Raw genomic sequence first — 21,048 nt, forward strand, 5'->3', positions numbered from 1 at the left:
AACATTTAAAAAAAGTTCTGGGCCGACTGGTATAAGTGTATTGATTTTTAATATGTCTGAATTTTGTTTCTCTAAACAAAATAATGCAACTGATCAAATAAATATTTAGGTTTCTAATTCTCTTGAGCAGGTCACATAACTAAATAAGCAAATAAAAAGTAAGCCACAGCTATGAATATAACTGCCTTGGAGGAGATGCATTAATGAGAAGTAAACCTTGACATTGTTAAAAAAGAAACTGGGATGGCTGGGCATGGGAGGCACAGGGTGGAGCCCTGCTTACTAAGTAAGGTTACTATGGTTTAATAATGCCTTCCTGATGCACTGACACCTAATCAAATCCTTCAATTTTCCCTGGATTCGTGCTTCTACATAACCTGTGAAGTTCTATCACAGTTCAAGATGACTTATTGGTCACCTACCACATTTCTGCTAGCAGAGGAAAATGCCTAGACCATAAGAGTATCTTGTTATGGGACCAAGAGTAGGAGGAAGAAACAATAGGCAACTTCCTTCATGGTCCTTTTCACTAAATAAATAGCCCGTTTCTTTCTTTTTTTTTTTTTTTTTTTTTGCCCGTGCCTCACAGCATGTGGGATTGCAGTTCCCCGACCACGGCTCGAACACGCACCCCCTGCAGCGGAAGTGCATAGTCTTAACGACTGGACCACCAAGGAAGTCCCCGATTTCATTATTACAAGAGCCATTTAAGAATTCCCAAATCAATCATCGGTGTGACTGCATGAAGGAAGGTTAGAAAGGGTTTGTTACTTATGAAAGAATGACTCAAAGGTCATCTACAATAACCTGGAACAAGATATAATGTATATGTAAAGATATTGAAACCGACTTATACCTACTTACAACTCCCTAAGCAGTATGATGTAAATGAAAAAAAAAATGTGTCTCATTTTTCCTCAGCTATGACATTGCTGATTGCTGCCAACAGGAAGAACTAAAATGACAACACACACACAAATGAAATAAAACGGCATTTTAAACATTAAGCAGAAAATAAATTTTCAGTGTTCAACTTACAGCTTCTAACTGATCCATTAGCTTTGATAAAAATTTACGACATTCAGGAGTTTTACTATCAATCTTCATTCCCGTTTGCATCGCATACAAACGACCTACAAAGAAAAATACGATTTGAACAATTTCCAGGACTGAATGTTTAAAATATGTTTTGTCTAATTAATAATTCAAGTTTTAAGTGAATTGAGAAATAAAATAAAACTTTGATTTACTATGGCTCTTATTCACAAATATAAAGAACACAAAAATATTATCCAAAGAATGCAAGATGAATGATGATGGTAAGTTTTTATGAAGTAAGGCCTTCTCTTTTGGCATTATGTTTAAAAAATAAAAGGACTAGGTCCTAAGCTGTCAAAGGAACCTGCAATTTAATAGGTAAGTGAGGGCATGCAGAAAAACAACCATGTGTACAAGAGCACTTGCCAAGGGCGAGATAAGTAATACTGATAAAATACACAATATGGGCTGGGACAATGGGAAATGCCACTCAAGCTGAGGCTAACAGGGAGAATTTTTTTGGTCATTTTTATATATACAAATAAAAATAAGTATACCATCTCTTTAAAAAAATAGAAATATTAGAGATAAGGCTGAAGCTAAAAACCTCTCTGCTACCACAATCCTAAATAGCTTTCCCAGTGATAAGAGCTGTAAAGTTTGGTGGTAATTGTTGTTACCACTGGTATGTACATATACTGCCTATAATTTACCTCTTACATTCAACAATATGCTAAGGAGATCTGCGTAGCACTACAGTGCTCCACACTATGGCCACAACAAACTAAAGCACATTTGGGTAGTTCTCAGATTTTCATCGTTACAAACCACGTTGCGCTACCAGACCTTCTTGAGCACACATTCAAGAGTTCCCTGAGGGAGGTACCAAGAATGAGAATTGCTGGCTCATAGTATATGTAGTACCTTTCTCACTTTAAGAGCTACTCTTAAAATTGTCTTCCAAAACGAATTACCACTATGCAGTTATATCTATAACACATGCAAGCACCCATTTCTCCTAAACTCACAAAAAATTGATATTAAATTAAAAATTGATATTAAACTTATCAATCTCAGAACTGTGTTACCTCACTGTTTGATTTTACATTTTCACTATTCAAAGGTATTAGAGATTTACTGGATAGCTCTATATCCTCCTTTATGAATTAGGAATAGCTATCAAAATAAAAGGAAAAAACCTGCCAAATTTTCTGTTGGGTTGTTTGCTTTTTAACAAATTGCCGTGTGGCAGTTCTTTGTACAGTAGAAAGGAGGGAGATCACGTTTCCCCCACCAAATGGAATCTTGTGAACACTATCCCCCTTCCCTGATTTATTTTCTCCTCAGCAGGTAATCATCTTCAATTTTTTTATCCTCTGATTCTCCTACAACTCCAACTTAAGCTCCATGAAAATGGCGATGGTAGTCTACTTGGTTTGATGTATCCCTGGCATCTGGGATAGTGCCTGGCCTTCGATAAACATTTTCTGAATAGATAAATACATGAATGAAAGAATAGCGCATTCTGCCCTACTGATTTAAATGCCACTTTTATCATTCATTAGCATACATTAAGTTTTCATGGGATAAAAGGGCCTAATTCTTTATATTGTCTATCTTGCTTGTTATTTGTTAGTCTACTGGTCTATCATTGCTTTATTTACTGCAGCTTTAGAACATGGCTTGGTATGTTAGCTACTCTCAGGATTTCCAACTCAATTATGTCAACCCAATCATATCTTCTTTAAAGATGTATTAATATACAAATAATACAGTTATGTATTCTGCATGTGTTTTTAATTTCAATAGCTGTATCTGAGGGAACTACTTTTGAAGGCTTAGGCTTTTAGAGCTATCTCATGTTATAGAGCTTTAAGCTTAATTAATTAACACATTTATTTCTATATCAAATTTAAGGGTTTGATCCATCTAGGTATTAATGAGAGGAAAAAAATGGAGTTCTAAAAGTACTGTATAGATTTACACTGACTTACAGTGTAAAAAGCATGATGCTTTCATTTTCACTGCATAGTAACCAGCACTGGATATCACTCTGACAAAAAAAAAAAATCTGAGAACCAAAAAAAGCACTTATTATCCATTGCTTTAATCACAAGTGTGACTAAATTTTGCCTTTTCCTCTTTCTTTTAACCAGTCATATTTAACAACATGTCCAGGTCGTTTACCCATTTGAGTACCAGGTTCTAATCACCTCTCCCCACTCCACGCCTTTTAAAGCATGGCTGAACACCCTCCCCTCTTCAAATCAGTCATATCTCTTGAGTTGTTCAAGCTCTGTACCTGTTTTAGTCAGCTTTTGTTGTTATAATTGTGAGTGAACTCCCCAACACCTCCTCTCTGTGAATTGTTCTGGTCTTCCAGCATTTTTGTTGCATTTTTTTTTATTATTAAAAGTGCATCACATGAGCTCTTTGGAAAATAAACATATTGGCTGCAAATACTGTGCCATCTTCCAATTTCTGAATATTGTTTTAAAACACAGAAGCTTAAAATATTTATGTACCCAAAGCGATTTTTTCCCCCAATCAATTCTAAGCTTGGAAAGCTCTTTTATCTCTAAGAAACTGGATATTCAGTTATGATTTTTCCAGTTAAATTCCTTTTTGAATTTAACTTTTAATAACATGCATCCACCTCAGTTACCGGCATCTGTCTCAAATACACTCAATAAATAATCCTTTCTTTCTCTAATGATTTGTGGTTCCTTAATATGTTTTTGCTTTTTATATGTCTTGGCTATTTGATTTCACTGAGATCACAGATTAAATGTCATCTCACATGATAATACCTATAACTGATAATATGCTTTTTCTTCCTCCAAATTTAATCTTACTATGTCATATGGTATTACAAATTTTTTTCTGAAGAATTTTAAGTGTTCTTACTCTTATTTTTAAGGGGAAGGCTTTTAGTTGAGAGTAGGGATCAATTCTGTGTTAGGTTGCTCCTATTTCCCCTAATAGTCCCCACCCTAAGCTATACTGAGGCTGCAGCCTTTGAGACCTATAAGATCCCAGGGATTGGTAGGAGTGTGGGGAAGAAGATATCAGCATTTCTATTGATACATCTATCTCACTCTTTATAAGTTCCTATTTTTACATATCTTTTATAACACATATAGTATTTTTCTAATACATATATAGTATTAGTACATCAATACAGAAATGTTATTTATAAATAATTACATAATATTGGAGATTTGTGTTTAATTATTTTTAACTCGTGGGTAGATGGGCAAAAGGTTAAGAATCACTGCTCACTGCATCCTCATTCTTCTCAACTGTAAACTGTATTTTCTCCACACAGCCCTGTTCCTTCTACCATATTCCCTGGAACTACTGTTTCAGAATCAGCAAACTCCCCTACCTCCTCAGATTCCTTCTTCCTCTTTGTCTTAATTAAAACCTGAATGTCACTTGAAGAAATAATTTTATTTGCAGTCCTCTCAAGTAATGAGTTTTAATTCTCTTACATTCCTTCTAGTGTGTAAAAGAATTGAAAAAGAGAATTGGCAGGTATAATTGGTTTTCTCTTTGCATCCCACTATTACAGTATTCTCTCAATGTTTTCTAAATACGCTGGTCTAGGGCTCATCCACTCTCTTCCATTGGATTGTTATGCTTGTAATTGCCCATGGACCTCAGGGTCTCTCCTTGTCTTTCCACCATCTTGAAAATTTCGCTGTTCACATGGATAATCAATACTTCTGGCAAAGACTGCTAGCTGTCTACCTGCATCCTTTCTCCCCGTGTTCTTTACAAACTAGATCCCTACACATTATTAGGGAGTTGTAATGTAGCTAGCCAAAATAGTATATTTCCCAGTATTCCTCCAAGTAAAATATGGCCATGTTATTACCTAAGACAAATATCATATAACCAGAAATTGTTGGGAGAGACTTCTGGACCTTAAAAGGGGGAATGACAGCAGGGAAAGGACCTTACTAACTCCTTCCCCTTTCTCCTCTGTGCTGCCAAGAATAGAAATGGGATGACTAAAACTCTAGCAGATATCTTGGACCACAAGGCGACCTTGGTAATCGTGCTAGTTTGTAGACTTGAAATTAGAAAGAGCTTGAGTCCCTGATGACTTCATGGAATTGGCACACTGGCGCTGGGTACTGCCAACATCAGACTTTCCTTTAAATGAGGGAATAAATCCTTATTTTACTTAGCAATTGTAATTTTGAATTTTCTGTGATGAAAAAGCAAATCTATTTCTTATGCATACAGTGAGTGCTGTGTTCTCAATTCTTATCAACAATGATCTCCAATAACTGTACATACTCTCCTTTACATGCCAGTCACCCCATAACTAAATTATCATCTCAAAGTGCTGTACTGTCAATATCAGTATATCAATCACTCACTCTAAGCATAATTCCTTTTCTTCCAATTTTAAACTCTGCTTGTTACAACAGGCTTCCAGTTCATTGGTGTTGCCCTACTTCTTCATTACAACCAGTCTTTTCTCCTTTAACTTCCCTCTGCAACCAGCTTTGATTTTATGATAGATTTTTCTTGAACTTTATTGTCCTATCTCCTATCCCTGAATCTTCTTATTACATTCCTCTGGCAAAAGCACATTCATATATAAGCCCAACTATCCTCTCTCCCTATGCCTACATACTAGCAACAGAGACCACTGGCAGATCAGCATCACTATAAATACCATAATTATCAACCTCAAATGAGCTTTATACCTTTTTTTATAATTGAATATTTCAGTATTATTTATTCGACCAAAGTAAAATACACTTTCTATCACTATAAACTGAGCACAAGCTACAGTTGTTTAAACATCCATATTTTTATGATGTGCCAACATTTTGCATCCAATGTGAAACAGCTGGTTTGAAAATATTAAAGTTCTCTATTTTGTTTACCATCTTCTCTCCTGTTTCCTCCATTCTCTGAAGACATTTTATATTAATTGTGTAAGATGGATTTCCTTATCTTCCCAACCTCTCAAATGACTTTTTCAAACATCTTTCAAACAAAACCTCACCCAAACACACACACAGAAAATTTAGTAGACATTAATTAATTACTCGCTATCTATATACACTATTAGTCAACACAATAACACAATAATGTGAGGAAATACAGTACTGACAGTTTCATTTCCCTAGGAGGTCTTTCTCCTTACTTTATCAAAGTAGTGAACAATATATGAATCCTACCATCTATGGAGTGTAGTTAGCTACCTAGTGGACCAACTTTGGGCATAAATGGCTATCCAGCATAGGTAAGAGCCCATTAAGCAAACATGCACAAAATTAATCAGCACTTTCTTGCTACCAAGCGATGAAGATTATCTGTATCTCCTTTGAAGCAAAAATCAAATTATTCCCAATTCACTATCACCACAACCATCATCAATCTCCCTCACAACACAAATATAAACAAATGTCAGCTTCTTGTTCTTTAAAAGTTAACCTTAATACAAATGGCTAATACTCAAAATATAGTTTAATAACAATATAGTTTAATGGTTTCACTTACATGCATTTTTTTCTTGGCTTACATGCATATTCAGTTTTCGCAATTATAAGGACATTATTATAAAGCAACACCTTTAAATGAAGGACTGAAAAGAATCATCTCAGACCCGGAAAGATTTAGGATAAAAGTTGGCCTTTTACATTTTTGAATATCTTACATGGTTTACAATTCTTAAGTTGTATCACAAGATACACTTTCTAATATTAATAAAAGTGAAAAGACATTAAACCTACTTATGAAAATTAATAAATAAACCAAAAGATCTTTTTCATAATGGATGGAAAAAAGCATCACTTTCATATAGAACTCTGTTCAGGACAAGTAATTCATTGTAGCAGCAGCAGTACGACGAAAAATTAATGTCTAACATGGAAAGTTGCCTACTGAAACAGAATAAATATGTAGCTAGAATCATGTATAAGAAAATATATTTGATTTATTTCATCAAGGAAATGTTTATTTTTATGAATAAATATTATTTGAAGATGAGTAATGAGGCATATTTGCAAAAGGATTAAATACTTTCCAACCTAACTTTAATGTGAAACATTTAGGAGACAAACATTTACTAATCCTGAAGGTATGAACATTAAATCTAAACATTAACATTCTAACACACCCTTGCTTATACATGAGAAATCTAAAAATATGAAATGCATGATATAAGCACACAAAAGGTATATAAAAGCAATTGTGAAGAGTTATGAATTAATAGGTTAAATTAATGTAGCACTCAAATAGGAATCATTATGCTATACACTGATGTATAAAAGCAAATTTTATTCCAATAAATAGAACTAAATATATTACTCTACTCATAAGTATATTATAAATCCCTGCTTTTGTGAAAGCAGGGATTTTATTATCTTTTGTGAATGGACTTCCAAATCAAAGAATAAAAACAAAGTATGAATGAATATATATTAATAAAGGGTATTTACTTCACTCATTCCTTCTTAAACAAATTTTTTAGAGCTTCTGTCATAATACAGTAGCTTTAAGAAAAAGTAGCTTTAAAAAAAAGTTAGCTATTTCTGAATTCCTACTAAAAGACCATGCTGGTACTTAGCAAACACTAAGTGATGATTTGATTACTAAAATGAGAACACAGATTCTAATTCTGACCATATGGAGTAGTGAGATTTGCTATCCCACTGTAAACAACAAAAAAACTACACAAAATATACAAAACAAGTTTTCAGACAATGGAAACGAACATGGTAAGACCAAGACATCTGAAGAAAGGAAACATATGAGGTGACACCAATATCAGCCTAACATTCTGCCTGGAGGTACATCCCAGTCTAAGGAGTAGGAGGAGAGTCCAAAGCAGAGCACAGTCCTCTAGCTGAGTTGAGAAAACAGACTGGAGTTCACGGAGACTGAGGCAGCTGTAAGCTGAGGGGCAGAGTTCTGAAGAGGATGAAGCTATGAAGAAAAGAAATCCAGAAATCTGTATAGGGGTAAACTTGAGCCTCAGGAGAACCCTACCATAGTGCATGTGAAGGAGAAAACTCCACACGGCCAAAGAACGAGCAGAAACTGTGAGCTGGACCGTCCCCAGAGCACACACAGGGCTGGGATGTATTCAAGTTCCAACCAGAAGGAGTGGAGAGCCCTAGATGCTTACCCAGGATATTCAGTAGAGACCCCCAAAGGGATATGCTTTAGTGATAGGGTTAACCTGTCCCTAAAGCAAAGGCTACTTTAGACCTGCTCCCCAAAGCTAAAAACAAACAAAATAAAGCACAAAAGAATCTAACTGAACAGCAATTAACTTAATTGTTGGTCACATTAAATCCCTTCAAGAACAGACATTCAAGAACTTAAAATTCACTCTGCCCTGCAACCAATCAAGAATGACTAATGATGGCAATAGCAGAAGAATGTGAACGTAAGATAAAACAATATAAGATAAAACAATGACAAAATAATGGAAATAGCAGACAATGACATTAAAATACTGGGGAACTATTATAAAGTATATTTAATGGAAACCATGAATAAAATGCACAGAGAAACAGAACATACATAAAAGAACACAAATGGACCATCCAGAGATGAAAAATACACTATCTGAAATAAAAAATTTACTGGACAGGATTAATAGTAGTTTAGACACCATAAAAGAAAAAATTAGTGAAATTCAGAACATAGCAATAGGAACTACTTAAAGCAGGGAGAAAAAGGATTGAAAAGAGAAACAAAAACAAACACAAAACCGGAGTTTCAGTGAAGTGTGGGAAAACACCAATTGCTCTAACATACATGTAATTGGAATCCTCCCCTCCAAAGGTGGGGAGGTGTGGCAAAAACAATTGACAAATTAAATTTTTTTAACCAGCAAAAATATCTTTCAAAAATGAGAATGAAATAAAAGCTTGTTTCACAAAAGAGAAGCTGAAAGAATTGGTGGCAATCCTACAAATGAAATGATAAACTTTTCAACAGGAAAGAAAATGATACCAGATTTAAAACAATCTACACAAAGGAATGAAGAGTGCTAAAAATGGTAATTATGTGGGAATATATTAAAAATTATATTTCCTCATTTTATGAATCTTTTTAAAAAGGATGGTTAAAAAATATATTATAGGGTTTATGGTATATGTATAAATAAAACACATAACAACTACAGGCAAAGGACAGGAGAAAAGAAAGTGAAGTTCTTAACTTATATGTGAAGTGTTATATGACAGTAGACTGTGATAAGTTACTGTAAATGCTAGAGCAACCATTAAAAATACTAAAACAAAGAGGAATATCTAATAAGCCCACAGTGGAGGTACAATGGACTCCAAAGTGTTTCCAAAGAGAAACAACTGGGATTAAAAAACACCTAAAGACCAAAAAACCTGGACAAGCCACAGAAAAATACATGATGAATTGAATGAAAGTGAGAATTTATCAAGCACTGAAACCTGTGCTGCTCAAGAGGATGTAAGCTTTCACTCTGAATAATCATAATTGTCATTAAAAAAAAATCTTATCAAAGATGATTTAAACTTGCATGGGTGCCAAACATAAGACAATGACAGATAAGGACAAGTTACTTGACCACACTGATCCTGTCCCCTCAACCTTAGAAACAGGTTGAAAGAGTCTAAAACCAAAATGATTTACTTTACTCAAAAAAGGAGTAATTATTGGGCTTCCCTGGTGGCGCAGTGGTTGAGAGTCCACCTGCCGATGTAGGGGACACGGGTTCGTGCCCCGGTCTGGGAAGATCCCGCATGCCGCGGAGCGGCTGGGCCCGTGAGCCATGGCCGTTGAGCCTACGCATCCGGAGCCTGTGCTCCGCAACGGGAGAGCTCACAACAGTGACAGACGTACCACAAAAAAAAAAAAAAAAAAAAGAGTAATTATTAAAATGACTATTTTACGATATAAAATGCATGTCTGCATATATGTTTGCAAAAACAAAAAGAATGGAGTACTAATGGATAAGCCAGTAGTCCAACTTTCTGTGCGTATTTATTAACCTGTCATTGCTACAGTAAAGTATCCTGAGTCAGCTTATAATAAAAAATGATAAGTACTTAGATAAGAGGACTATGGGCTCAAATTAATTGTTACAGGTTCAGATATCAGCAAAAAAAAAAAAAAGAAAAGAAAAAAAAGCCACTGCTTATCTTCATTGGCTTAGTTAAGCTTATCTGTCATTAAAAAAATCCAATTTCTGTGTAACAACAAAAAAATAACAGGCAACTGATTATTAATCCACCATCAAGCAAAAAATCCAATAGTTTTCGGCCTTTAAACTAAATTAAAAATTTACACTTGTGCATCTTATAACATCTTGTATATGAAATATACCATATGTATTTACAACTTCCTGAAAACTACATTTAATTTTCCTATGATCATATAAACATGACTCTGAAAGAACACTTGTACACTTTCACTGAATGTCTATTAACTGTACAATATCACCCCCTAGAGGAAACTTTAAAAAAACAAACTTGAAACTTTATGTATTTAGTTACTTAAGCAAATTTAGAAGGAAGGAATCTTTCTACTTTTAGCTTTATCCACAACACCAAACTTCACAGAATCAAAATAGTTATCATATGGTGCCCATGTTTAGTAGAGACTCAAGTATTTTCTGGCTTCATTAAGGAAAAAAAAAGAGACATAACAGAGCTCAGAGATATGTTAATAACATCAAGCCTGTCCTCCATTTCTACCTTCCACTTATTAGGAATCTTCCAGATTACTGCACCGGCTCCCTTTCTTTTTCACCAATTTAACTAGTCCCTTTACCTTCACTCTGTAAGTGGTATTCTAATTACTACCTACTATCAACAATTTTACATATAACCATTTCTCATCTAGAATCCGTCATTCAGGTCCTGGCTCCATCACTTACTAATAGAAGGACCAGGATAACTATAAGGTTCAAATCCGATGCTCTGAAGAAAAGTATTGTTATTAATGCCAAGAGCTACATAAATGTTAGTCATCTGGCCTCTTTATTCAGTGACAGCTATAAGGCCATAGTTCCCTGTAGGGACCATAGTTGCCTTCAAATTCAGATCAATTTAACATTTTTGGAGCACCTATTCTTTATTGTGTAAATATGTCTAGTGGCCTAGCACTACCTGGTACAGTAAATGAATAAAGAGCTCCCAGCAGGGTGCAGCCTTCTTAAGTTTACCACCCAGAAGACACAATAGGCAAATGAAAAGCAATTAGGTAAAGCCATACAAGGCATAATAAGGACACAGAGATGATGCACCTTAAAACTAGGGGTTTTAAGAGAAGGTCTCCCAGAAAAAGTGATATTCAAGCTAGTATCCAAAGGATAAAAATGAAGCAGGGATGGCAGGGAAGGGAAGAGGTACCAAGGGAGAGAGAACAATGTTGGAAAGCTTGGAGACAACAGAAAGCCAGTAAGGTTCTAGAAACAGAATGAAGTTCAGTTTGATTAAAACTACAAAAGATGATGCCATGTTCAAATCATAAGTGGTTCCTAAAGGCACTTATATTTTTTCTGATAGTCAGATGGAGCTACCACAAGTACCTTTAAAAAAATTTTTGCTTTCAATAAAGCTTTTGTTTTTTAGTATTTATGGGACATGCCCACTTACAGAATAGAAAACATTAAAAAAAAGACAATCAAAAGAAAACCATATATAAACCTAAAAGCCACAATTTCTTCTCCAAGTGTATGTATGTATGTACATATAAGAAAGTTCAAATCGTAGTATATATATAATTTTATATCCTGTATTTTTATATCAATTTTCTCCCATGTTTCAAAAGATGCTTTCTAATTTTTAAATGATTATATCACTTTCTATCTAATGGATATACCATAACTTACTTAACCATTTCCACAATGATATATATTTAGGTTGTTTTGAGCTTGCCACAAATGTATAAATAATCATTCAGAGAATTCTGCATAAAGTTCTTAATATATTAGTGATTATTTCCTAAGCACAAGCTTTTCAAAACTGGAATTACTGAACATCAGATAGTTTTACAATTCCATACACTCTGACAAAATGCTTTCTAAAACTATGAATCAACTCACACAGCCACATCAATGAAAATTTCACCATATACTCATTTGCACTGTTATAACTTTATAGTCCAAAAAAGGTATGCCATTTTAACTTACCTGAATGTTAATAACTAGTATTCTCTCCTTTAGTAGTACATACATATTCTTTGTCCATTTATCTATGGGGATCTTAGTTTTGTTTTTTTTTTAATGGATTTATATGAGTGTTTCATATATCAGGGATATTGGCTCTCATCTATTGGATCTTGGATCTCTCATCTTTGTCTCTCATCTATTGGAAATATTTTTTCCTAATGCAATGTTTTTATAAATTAATTGTACTGTTTGTGTCACACACAATTCCTAAATGTTTAGTTAACTTTATCATTCTTTTATTCTGCATTTTTTTCCCTAAGCATTTAAAGCAGAACTTTTTAGTAGCAACAGGGATTACCTGCTTGAAGTAGAAGGTAGGAAGCTATGTCAATAGCTTAGATGTAAGGTGAGGGGATGATATCAGAGAAACTAAGGAGATAAGTAAAATTTTAAATGTTTGATGACTGGCTGATTGTGACAGGTATGAGGAAAGGACGGGAAGGTTAAATTTGTAATTTTTAACTAATAAATTTGAAAATCTGACAGATATGAAAGATATTCTAGAAAACTTTAATACATCAACATTAGCTCAAGTCGAATTTTTTAAAATTTAAGAAATTGACAAATATAAAAAATAACTTCCCCCCAAAACATAAAGTTCTGGCTGTAACAGGGTAACATGAAGGATTCTTCTTAGGAAATTGCTTTCTATCTTCACTACGGTGATGGATACATGAACCTACACCTGACAAAACTATTTAGAACTAAAAACACATTCACACGTAAATGAATACATGGAAAACTACGGAAGTCTGAATCAGATTAGTGGATTGTGTCAATGTCAATATTCTGGTTGTGATACTGTACTATAATTTTGCAAGATATTACCATTGGGGCACAATGGGTAAAAGGCACACAGGATCTTCTGTATTATTTCTCACAACTGTATGTAGATCTACAATTATCTCAAAATAAAAAGTTTAATGAAAAAAAATCTAATAGGATTCTTTCCAGGAATGAGGAGATGTTCCAAATATGAGTAAATTTAATAATTTGTTATTAGTTACTACATTAAAAGGTTCAGAGAAGTAAACACTAAGCATATTAGTCAAACAGTAATTTGATCTACGGTGTTTCAACACTCATTCCTGACTTAAAAATAAAAGATCAAACAATTTAGAAATGTTTAATTCCCATTAAGGCCAGATATAAATCATTTTTGGAAATCACAAAATACTGGAAAGGAGGAGGCACAATGGGCACATCCTATGACATATCTATGACTTAATCTAATACCCACAAGTCATAAAATACTGTGTTTTGAAATTCTTTTAATTACGTTTCCTTACTGTAGTAAGAGCATGTGAAAAAACTAAGAATTACCGTATAGTTCATTTATTCAATCAACAGATATAACATGTAAATTACATAATTTACAATTATCCACCATGGCTTAGGTACTGTATTAGGAGTTAAGAGACTCAACTAAGACATACTTCTTGCTCTCACAGAGCTTACATTCTAGTAAGAATGGAATATTCAGAACAATGGCATTCATTAAATATTTATGAATGCCAATTATGTGCCAGGTGAAAAAAAGGTATCAATCCCTGTCCTCCAGGAGAATCCAGGAGACAGAAAGATAACAGTGTTATAACACAATGTGATCAAGATGAGGGACATATATGAAACAATTTCTAGACCATTCTATGAGGTCAGGAAAACCAATCTGCAAAAAGTACTGAGTCCGTAAGCATAAATTAGTTAGATTAAGAGGAAGTCAGAGGGGATTCCAAGCAGAGAGCAACATATATAAAGCCTCAGAAATAAGAGAATATGGAACTTTTATAAATCAGCAAGTACTTTAGCAAAATAATCTTGAATTTTTTTCTCACAAAAAATTCTTCATTGCTCTAGGAATTTAGAATATTTTTGTTTGCTCTAAGTTTATAGAAATGTATCCCTTCACACATTTTTCAGTTGACATCTACCACTTTTCATCAGAAGTTTAAACAGGTAAAAAAATGTAATTTCTGTACTACATCAAATATTGACATCTAAAAATTGTATCACTCTTTCAACTGTAAATACCATAGTAATTTGGTATCTATTATAATCTATTTTAAGATACAAAAAGCTCTTTTTTTAAGAGTCAGAAATAATACTGTGTATTTTCTTTTAACCCATATTTCTATTTACTTATCTTATAGAATTTTATTATAAAACATGTATTTGTATGCTCAAAAGTCCTACTTGATTATCCTATCATACTGCTCTGCAACAGAAAGGATATAAAAATTGAAATTTTGACAAAATTTCCTGTGAGAGAAGCTACTATGTGTTAAAATATTTCTTCTGGAATTGAGTTTTGGCAATTATTATTATGTATAATTGATCAAGACAACATGATTATTTATTTTAATAATCATTAAGTATAAATATTACAATTTTCTTGGAAATGCATCAAATAATGAGTTAAACTGCCTATCTATGAATTAATATGATTTATCCTCATAATGAACCAGGGTAGAGTATTGGTTCTATTCCTACGTTCATTTTTATGAATTTAACAAGGGAGAAAATTCATTCATATAAAGCAGCAGATGTGAATGGAAGCTCTGTCACAGCAAAATCACTGAATTCTTTAAATTCCTTCTGGGTTATAGGCTAAAAACCACATCATCACTTATCATCAAATAATATTGTTAATAATCTCTCTTAGCTGACATTTTAATTAGGTCTGCCTGAAAATTTGTTTTAAGACTAGAAAAGAATCTGTCACCCCACATTAGAGTATTCATTCTCTCAATTCCTGTGAAGTATTCAGAAAAGATCTTATAAAGAAAGACTCATCATTTTCTTTCAAAGGCTTCTTTTCATCCTAAGACAGTGACACAGGATTGGGAAAACGGAAATACTGTTCATTTCAACATCTGCTGGCAGGAAAAAAAAATTTTTAGTATTTTAATTTTGTCACTTGTTTTAAATGTATTTCTGAAAAAACAAAACACTTCAGAGCTGAAGATTTACCTCATTTAAGGAGAATGTCCACCATTTTACATAAATGGCAAAACCAGCTGTTAAAGCCAAACCAATCAGCCACTGGAGGTTTACTTTTTTCAGAAAAATATGACTTCTCTAATTCGAATAAATATGTTAACACGTCCCCGCAAGCCCCATCTCATTTCTGAATTCTAATTCTAAAATTTTGATAACCTACAGACCTTTACATGAGCTTGTGACTTGGATGAAATAAGGCACTGCCCCACTTCAGCATTTCCCTTTTGTTTCTTACCTCCGGAATGACACTTTAGTAAGGAACAGAGAACAAAAAGGTAAGGTCATATAATGAAAACTCTTACCATTTTGAAACTTCAGAACACCTCAACACAGGCCAATTTTGAACATGAGATGTTACCCTTAATATATATACATACAAGTGTAAGAGACTCTGAAATACAGAGAAGTTTCCACTGTGGTACGTTCATGTCCTTGTTCCCACAGCTAACCCTCTCCACACCATCTTGCACTTGATCTTGGTCTCACACTGTCCCTCTGCACTCCTCTGGATAAAATCCAAAATGACCAAACAATGGCTGCTAATAGCTAAGAACAATTCCTTCTTCTGAGTTTCATTCCTGACCGCTCCCCTTATAAAAAGTTATATGTTAGAATGTTCCTTTGACATCCTTTCTTTCTCATGCCCAGTATTTTAAAATAAAAGCTTACTCTTTGCTCTGACTGGTGTTCTTCCAAATAAGACAGAGAAAGATAGGAAGCTCTACCTAATACCTTAATTAATGGAGGTTTCACTAATACCAGTAATTTATTTGAACTGTCCCTTTTTTCTGGACACCCTGGAGTATTTTCCACCTTCTTCTCCAGGGCAATACACCATAAAAATGCTAATGAGGCATCAGAGTATGTCCTCCTTCTTTAAAGTAGGAGAAGGGCAACTGAGAACAGGATATGATTTAAAAAAAACGAAGCAGCATACTACTTTGCTACCTTGACCAAAGGAACTTTGTCAGGAAAGAAACATACAGAAGTTGAGAACTGTGAAAATGATTCCTGTAGAATTATTTGCATACTGAAGTTTGAAGAGCACTGGTTTAGTATGTCTAGAGCATAAATTACAAGGAAAAAAGTCATCATGAGCCATCTTCTGTTAGACAGCAGAATCACACCTAAAATATAACATGCACAGGAATTATCAGACAGCAAATATAAACGTAAATATTTTTTAAAGCATTTAAAGAAGAGTGTTTTAAAAACACAGTTAACAAAAGATTATCAGAAATGGCTAGCTGATTTAAAAACAAAATGAGAACATCTAGAAATAAAAAATGGAAATAGAAACTCAACAGACAGGTTCTACAATAGGATATGTGGAGGTGAACACAGACCTAAAGAAATTATACAGAATGTAGCACAGAAAGAAAATGGATACAAACTATGAAAGCATTAAGAGACAAAGAAGCTAAAGGAGAAAAATGCAACACATACCTAATTAAAACTGCAGGAGAGAATAGAGATAGCAGAGAAGCAGTACTTGAACAGATGATAGTAGAAAATTTTCTAAATTTAATGAAAGACATCAACCTACAAACTCAGGAAGGCAAAGTGCCAAATAAGGTACACAAAAAGAAATCAAGGCCTAGAAAATCAGAACATGAACCATAAGGAAGAGATTAATAAATTGGCCATATTTTAAAATTAAAAACTTTTGCACATCAAAGGATTTCATAAATCAAGTGAAAAATCAAACTATAAACTTAGAGAAGACAATCACAACGCATATACCAATGGATCAGTAGCTAGATTATTAAGAAAAGACAATGAAATAGAAAAATGGTCAAAAGCAATAAATAGGTATTTCAAAAGGAAATCACAAATGGTTAATTAAAATATGAAAAGATGCTCAACTTTATTAAGGCTCAGTGAATTGCAAATTTCACTCGAATGAGACATCATTTCACACTCGTCAGATCAGCAAAAATATAAGTCTAATAGCAGCAAATATGGTGAGTACATTAGCATTCATTTTACTGTTCCTTACATACATTATATATGTTCTTTAACATGCATATGTTTCATAACAAAAATATTTTTCAAGTGTCACCTGGATTTAGCAATAAAAATGTTTGTTCATGACCCTGCTGAGAGCAATTACAGTGAAATAATGGGCATGAAAACCAGACCACAATGGGCTGAAAAGAAGTTCTATTAGGTAAGGATGTAAAGACAACTACAGACAATTATTTCAAGCTTATCTTTGAGGCTGGGCAGACAGGACTGCAACTTTAGGGGAATGTCACAGTGAGAGCTCCTTTTAGTTTTTAAATAAAGGAAACTAGGGCAAGTTTAGAAAGAAATAGCAAAAGAGGGAAGATAATGACACGGGAAATAAAGGGTCTCTGGGCAGTCACAAAGGTATATAATACAGAACCCATAAACAGGGATTAGTTTTACACAGAATCAAGGGTTCCTATTTCATTGTTATAAGAGATAACCTCTTTGACTTTAATCACATCATTTTTCTCCTTGCTCTATCACTCCAGTTACAATTGTCACCTTGATCCTCTTTCAAGCAAGACTTTTGTGCTTGTTACCCCCTCTATGGAGAGTACTCTTTCCCCGGTGATGCAAAGCCTGCCTTTCACTCCTTTCAAGTCTTGCTCAGATGTGAACCCAGTGAAGCTCTCCCTGACCAGTCTAAAAATGAAATCCCTTCCTCACTTCCTACCACCCTACTCCTGGTACTCCCTATACTTTCCCTGCTTTATTTTTCTTTGTAACCTTCTAATATTCTATATAATATACTCATTTTATTGCTTAATCTCCCCACCCCATAGTATGTAAGTTCCATGAATGCAGGAACTGTTGTCACAGTTCCTCGTAATGCTCATACAGGTAGAATCTTAATAAATACAAGCTGAATGAAAGACTAATGGTCCCTACTTAAGGAACCTCAAAAACAAGTATAATGGAAAAATGCTGCTACGATTTGAACAAGCTGAGGTAAAGTCTTGAGAGTAATCAACTTACTGCCCACAGAAGTGGTGACATTTGAGTTAGACCCTGAATCATAAGGAGTTTGCCAATTGGAGAATAAAGGAAGAAGGTCCAAGACAGTGAAGAACGTGGAGGTTTGAAAGAGGCTTGCAATTTGAGAAATGAAAATGGGGTCACCTGGAGTATGGCAGGGATGACAGTGGACCATTTTTTAGCTAATCTTATAACGTTCACAATAGAGGACACGTTATATTGAGCTTCTCAAGGCTAAAAATCCTTTTCAGAAGCTTTATAGTTGCTTAGTCACGTGTTTTATTTGCAGTAACATTAGAGTATGGAATATGAAATAAAGTTTACCGGATCTACTCTCTTTACTGCAAAGGAAAAAGTGTCAACAAATTTAATCTGTGTTTTTCATCACCTGTAGATTATAAGCATCACAGTCAACCAAAGCGAGACTATTGCTACCAAATGTCTCAACCCCAGGTATTATTCAAAATCAAGACTATAAATTCTCATTGGTGGGACAGGGTAGTTTGAATGCAGAAGGGGGAATGGACAAATCCAAGTGCTTGTTTTGTAGCAGCTACTCTCCATTTATGAATTTTTGAATGCGCTTGCATGTTGTCCTAATTCACCTGCACTTATTACTATAGTTTCAACTAGTCAATCTTCCTTTTGTCCACATCACTACTGTCTTTGGGACACTTACCTTCGTTTTAGCTCCAACTCAATTACTTAATTACCCAGGTTATTATCAGGATTCCCTGGTGGCGATAGGAGCCTCTTGTGTGTACACGCAGAAAAAAACCCTTAGAACAGTGTGTTCCAGAGTTCATGAGCCCAAGTATTCTGTTTAAAAATATTTAAGCACAAGACTGAGTAGGTCGTGGACACCATGGTCCTTTTGAAGTTTTGCCTTTCTGGGGCCTTCGAGGGGGCGGAGAGAAGGTGGAGATCCCTGAGGAGGGAGGGGCCCCAAGGGATTCCCAGGGCAGGTCAGAGGTCAAAGCTCAGATCTAAAGCTAGGGGAGCGGGGCCTGCCTTAAGAACCAGGGGGTGGTGTGTGGGCCCCGGGGGGTAAGTAGGGCCGCGGCGACTCGGAAAGACTCACAGTAATAGGCCACCACAGGGTCCCGCTTGTCATGCTCCTGAGCCGTCCTCAGATGATGCTGTATGCTCTTAAACTGTGGAGGCAGCGGGGGCAGCGGGGGGAGCAAAGCAAGGGCCGCCATCTCCACTCCAGGAACAAACCCTTCTTACTCGCCGGCCACCGACACTTCCGCTTCCGTCTGGGAGGGTGCGCGCACTAACGCGCAGGCAAATCCCGCCCATTTTCCCGTTGCTCAGCAACGTCGAGGCAACTACGGGTTCCCAGCAGGGACAACCTCATTGCGCCTGGCTCGTAGCAGTTATAGAGCCCAGAGGAGGTGGAGCAGCTTGGCTGTGATACCGCCTATGGCACCAGCGCTCCCTGCTGGCCGCTGGCCGGAGGGAGAAGAGATTTTGTTTTATTTCTCTTCTGTTTCCAGCCTCTACCCGCCTTTTGTGGCTGAAGGATGGGTAGAAAGGGAAACACAAAAAGAAAATAATGTTTGTTGATTGGAAGAAAAGGTAAAGACATGAATTGCCTTTGGCATCCTTCAGGAATTATCGTTTCCAGTACCTCAGATTATATTAATAGCGTCCATAGAAGCTTTTCTAATTTTAGAAACTTTAAATTCAATTCTTGCGTAAGATGAGAGATGATGTGTTTCCATTTTAAATTACACTCTTCTGTATGGGCACATTGGATAAAATAACCAGTTACTTTTTCAACATAAATACTAACACATTAAGCTTAAAGAAAATCGAGCTTTTGTTCTGAGCTGGAGAGCATATACACTAGTGAATGAATAATTTGTAGATCGTTTGTTTCTGGAGAGTAATGAGAGATTTGCAAAGTCATTTGACAGCTACTATCTTGTCAATGCACAGATAAGGCGTTCAGGTAGTAGTTCTTGCTCAATGCTGCCGACTCATACCATTGTAGGTAGGCATCAACTTTTCCTTCTACCATCAGTGACGTCATCAGTTCTTTTTCTCTCCTCTCCAGCCCATGCTATCAGGACTTTACACTTTATTTACCTCCTCCAGTAACCTTAATCTTTATTTCTTTATTTTATCTCACTCCCCAGTTTTGAGAGTTCATCTTAAAACTGGTTTTCATTGGAATCACACCATCTCCAAGAAACAAGATCTCAAGCTCTGAAATTTCCCTCTGCCTACTATTTTCTAATCAACACTCCACTCTATCCCCACCCCCAAGCTCAGCAGAACCTACTCTGTGTCCTTATGTTGTCTCCAGTCCACATTTTTGTCTATCCCTTTTTGCAGAGTACATCACCTTAGTTAGCGGGCTACCTGTTTTACAAGAAACTTGAGTTCTGTATTCTCCCCAATTTCAGCAACACATTCATTACCAGTTGAGAACGTATGTACTATGGACTGAATATTGGTGTCTCCCCAAAATTCATATGTTGAAACTGAATGCCCAAGGTGATGATATTAGGAGGTGGGGCCCTTGGCATATGATTAGGTCATGCAGACAGAACCCTCATGAATCAGATTAATGCCCTTATAAAAGAGACCCCAGAGAGCTAGCTTGCCCTTCCGCCATTTGCAGATACAATGAGAAATCAGCAGTCCTCAGCTTGGAAGAGGGCTCCCACCAGAACCTGACCATGCTGGCACCTGAACTTGACCATCCAGCTTTCAGAACTGTGAAAAATAGATTTCTGTTGTTTATAAGCTGCCCAGTCTGTGGTATTTTGTTATAGCAGCTGGAACAGACAAAGATAGTATCGTTTCTTTCTCCTGCTCTA

At 35.4% G+C, this 21,048-nt stretch overlaps 1 protein-coding gene across 1 annotated transcript in view; it reads right to left on the reverse strand.

Annotated features, from left to right (window-relative positions):
• VTA1 (vesicle trafficking 1) overlaps positions 1 to 19,477 on the reverse strand; it is a 64,867-nt gene extending 45,390 nt beyond the window's left edge. The window contains exons 1-2 of the mRNA XM_032651524.1: positions 19,299 to 19,477; positions 1,039 to 1,133 (exon numbers count right to left, since the gene is read on the reverse strand). Of these exons, the coding sequence (XP_032507415.1) occupies positions 1,039 to 1,133; positions 19,299 to 19,419 (216 nt within the window). The 5' untranslated portion in view covers positions 19,420 to 19,477. The remainder of the gene's footprint in view (positions 1 to 1,038; positions 1,134 to 19,298) is intronic.
• Between the last annotated feature and the right edge of the window lie 1,571 nt (positions 19,478 to 21,048).

The sequence above is a fragment of the Phocoena sinus genome, chromosome 12, assembly GCF_008692025.1.
Source record: "Phocoena sinus isolate mPhoSin1 chromosome 12, mPhoSin1.pri, whole genome shotgun sequence".
NCBI classification, from domain to species: Eukaryota; Metazoa; Chordata; class Mammalia; order Artiodactyla; family Phocoenidae; genus Phocoena; species Phocoena sinus.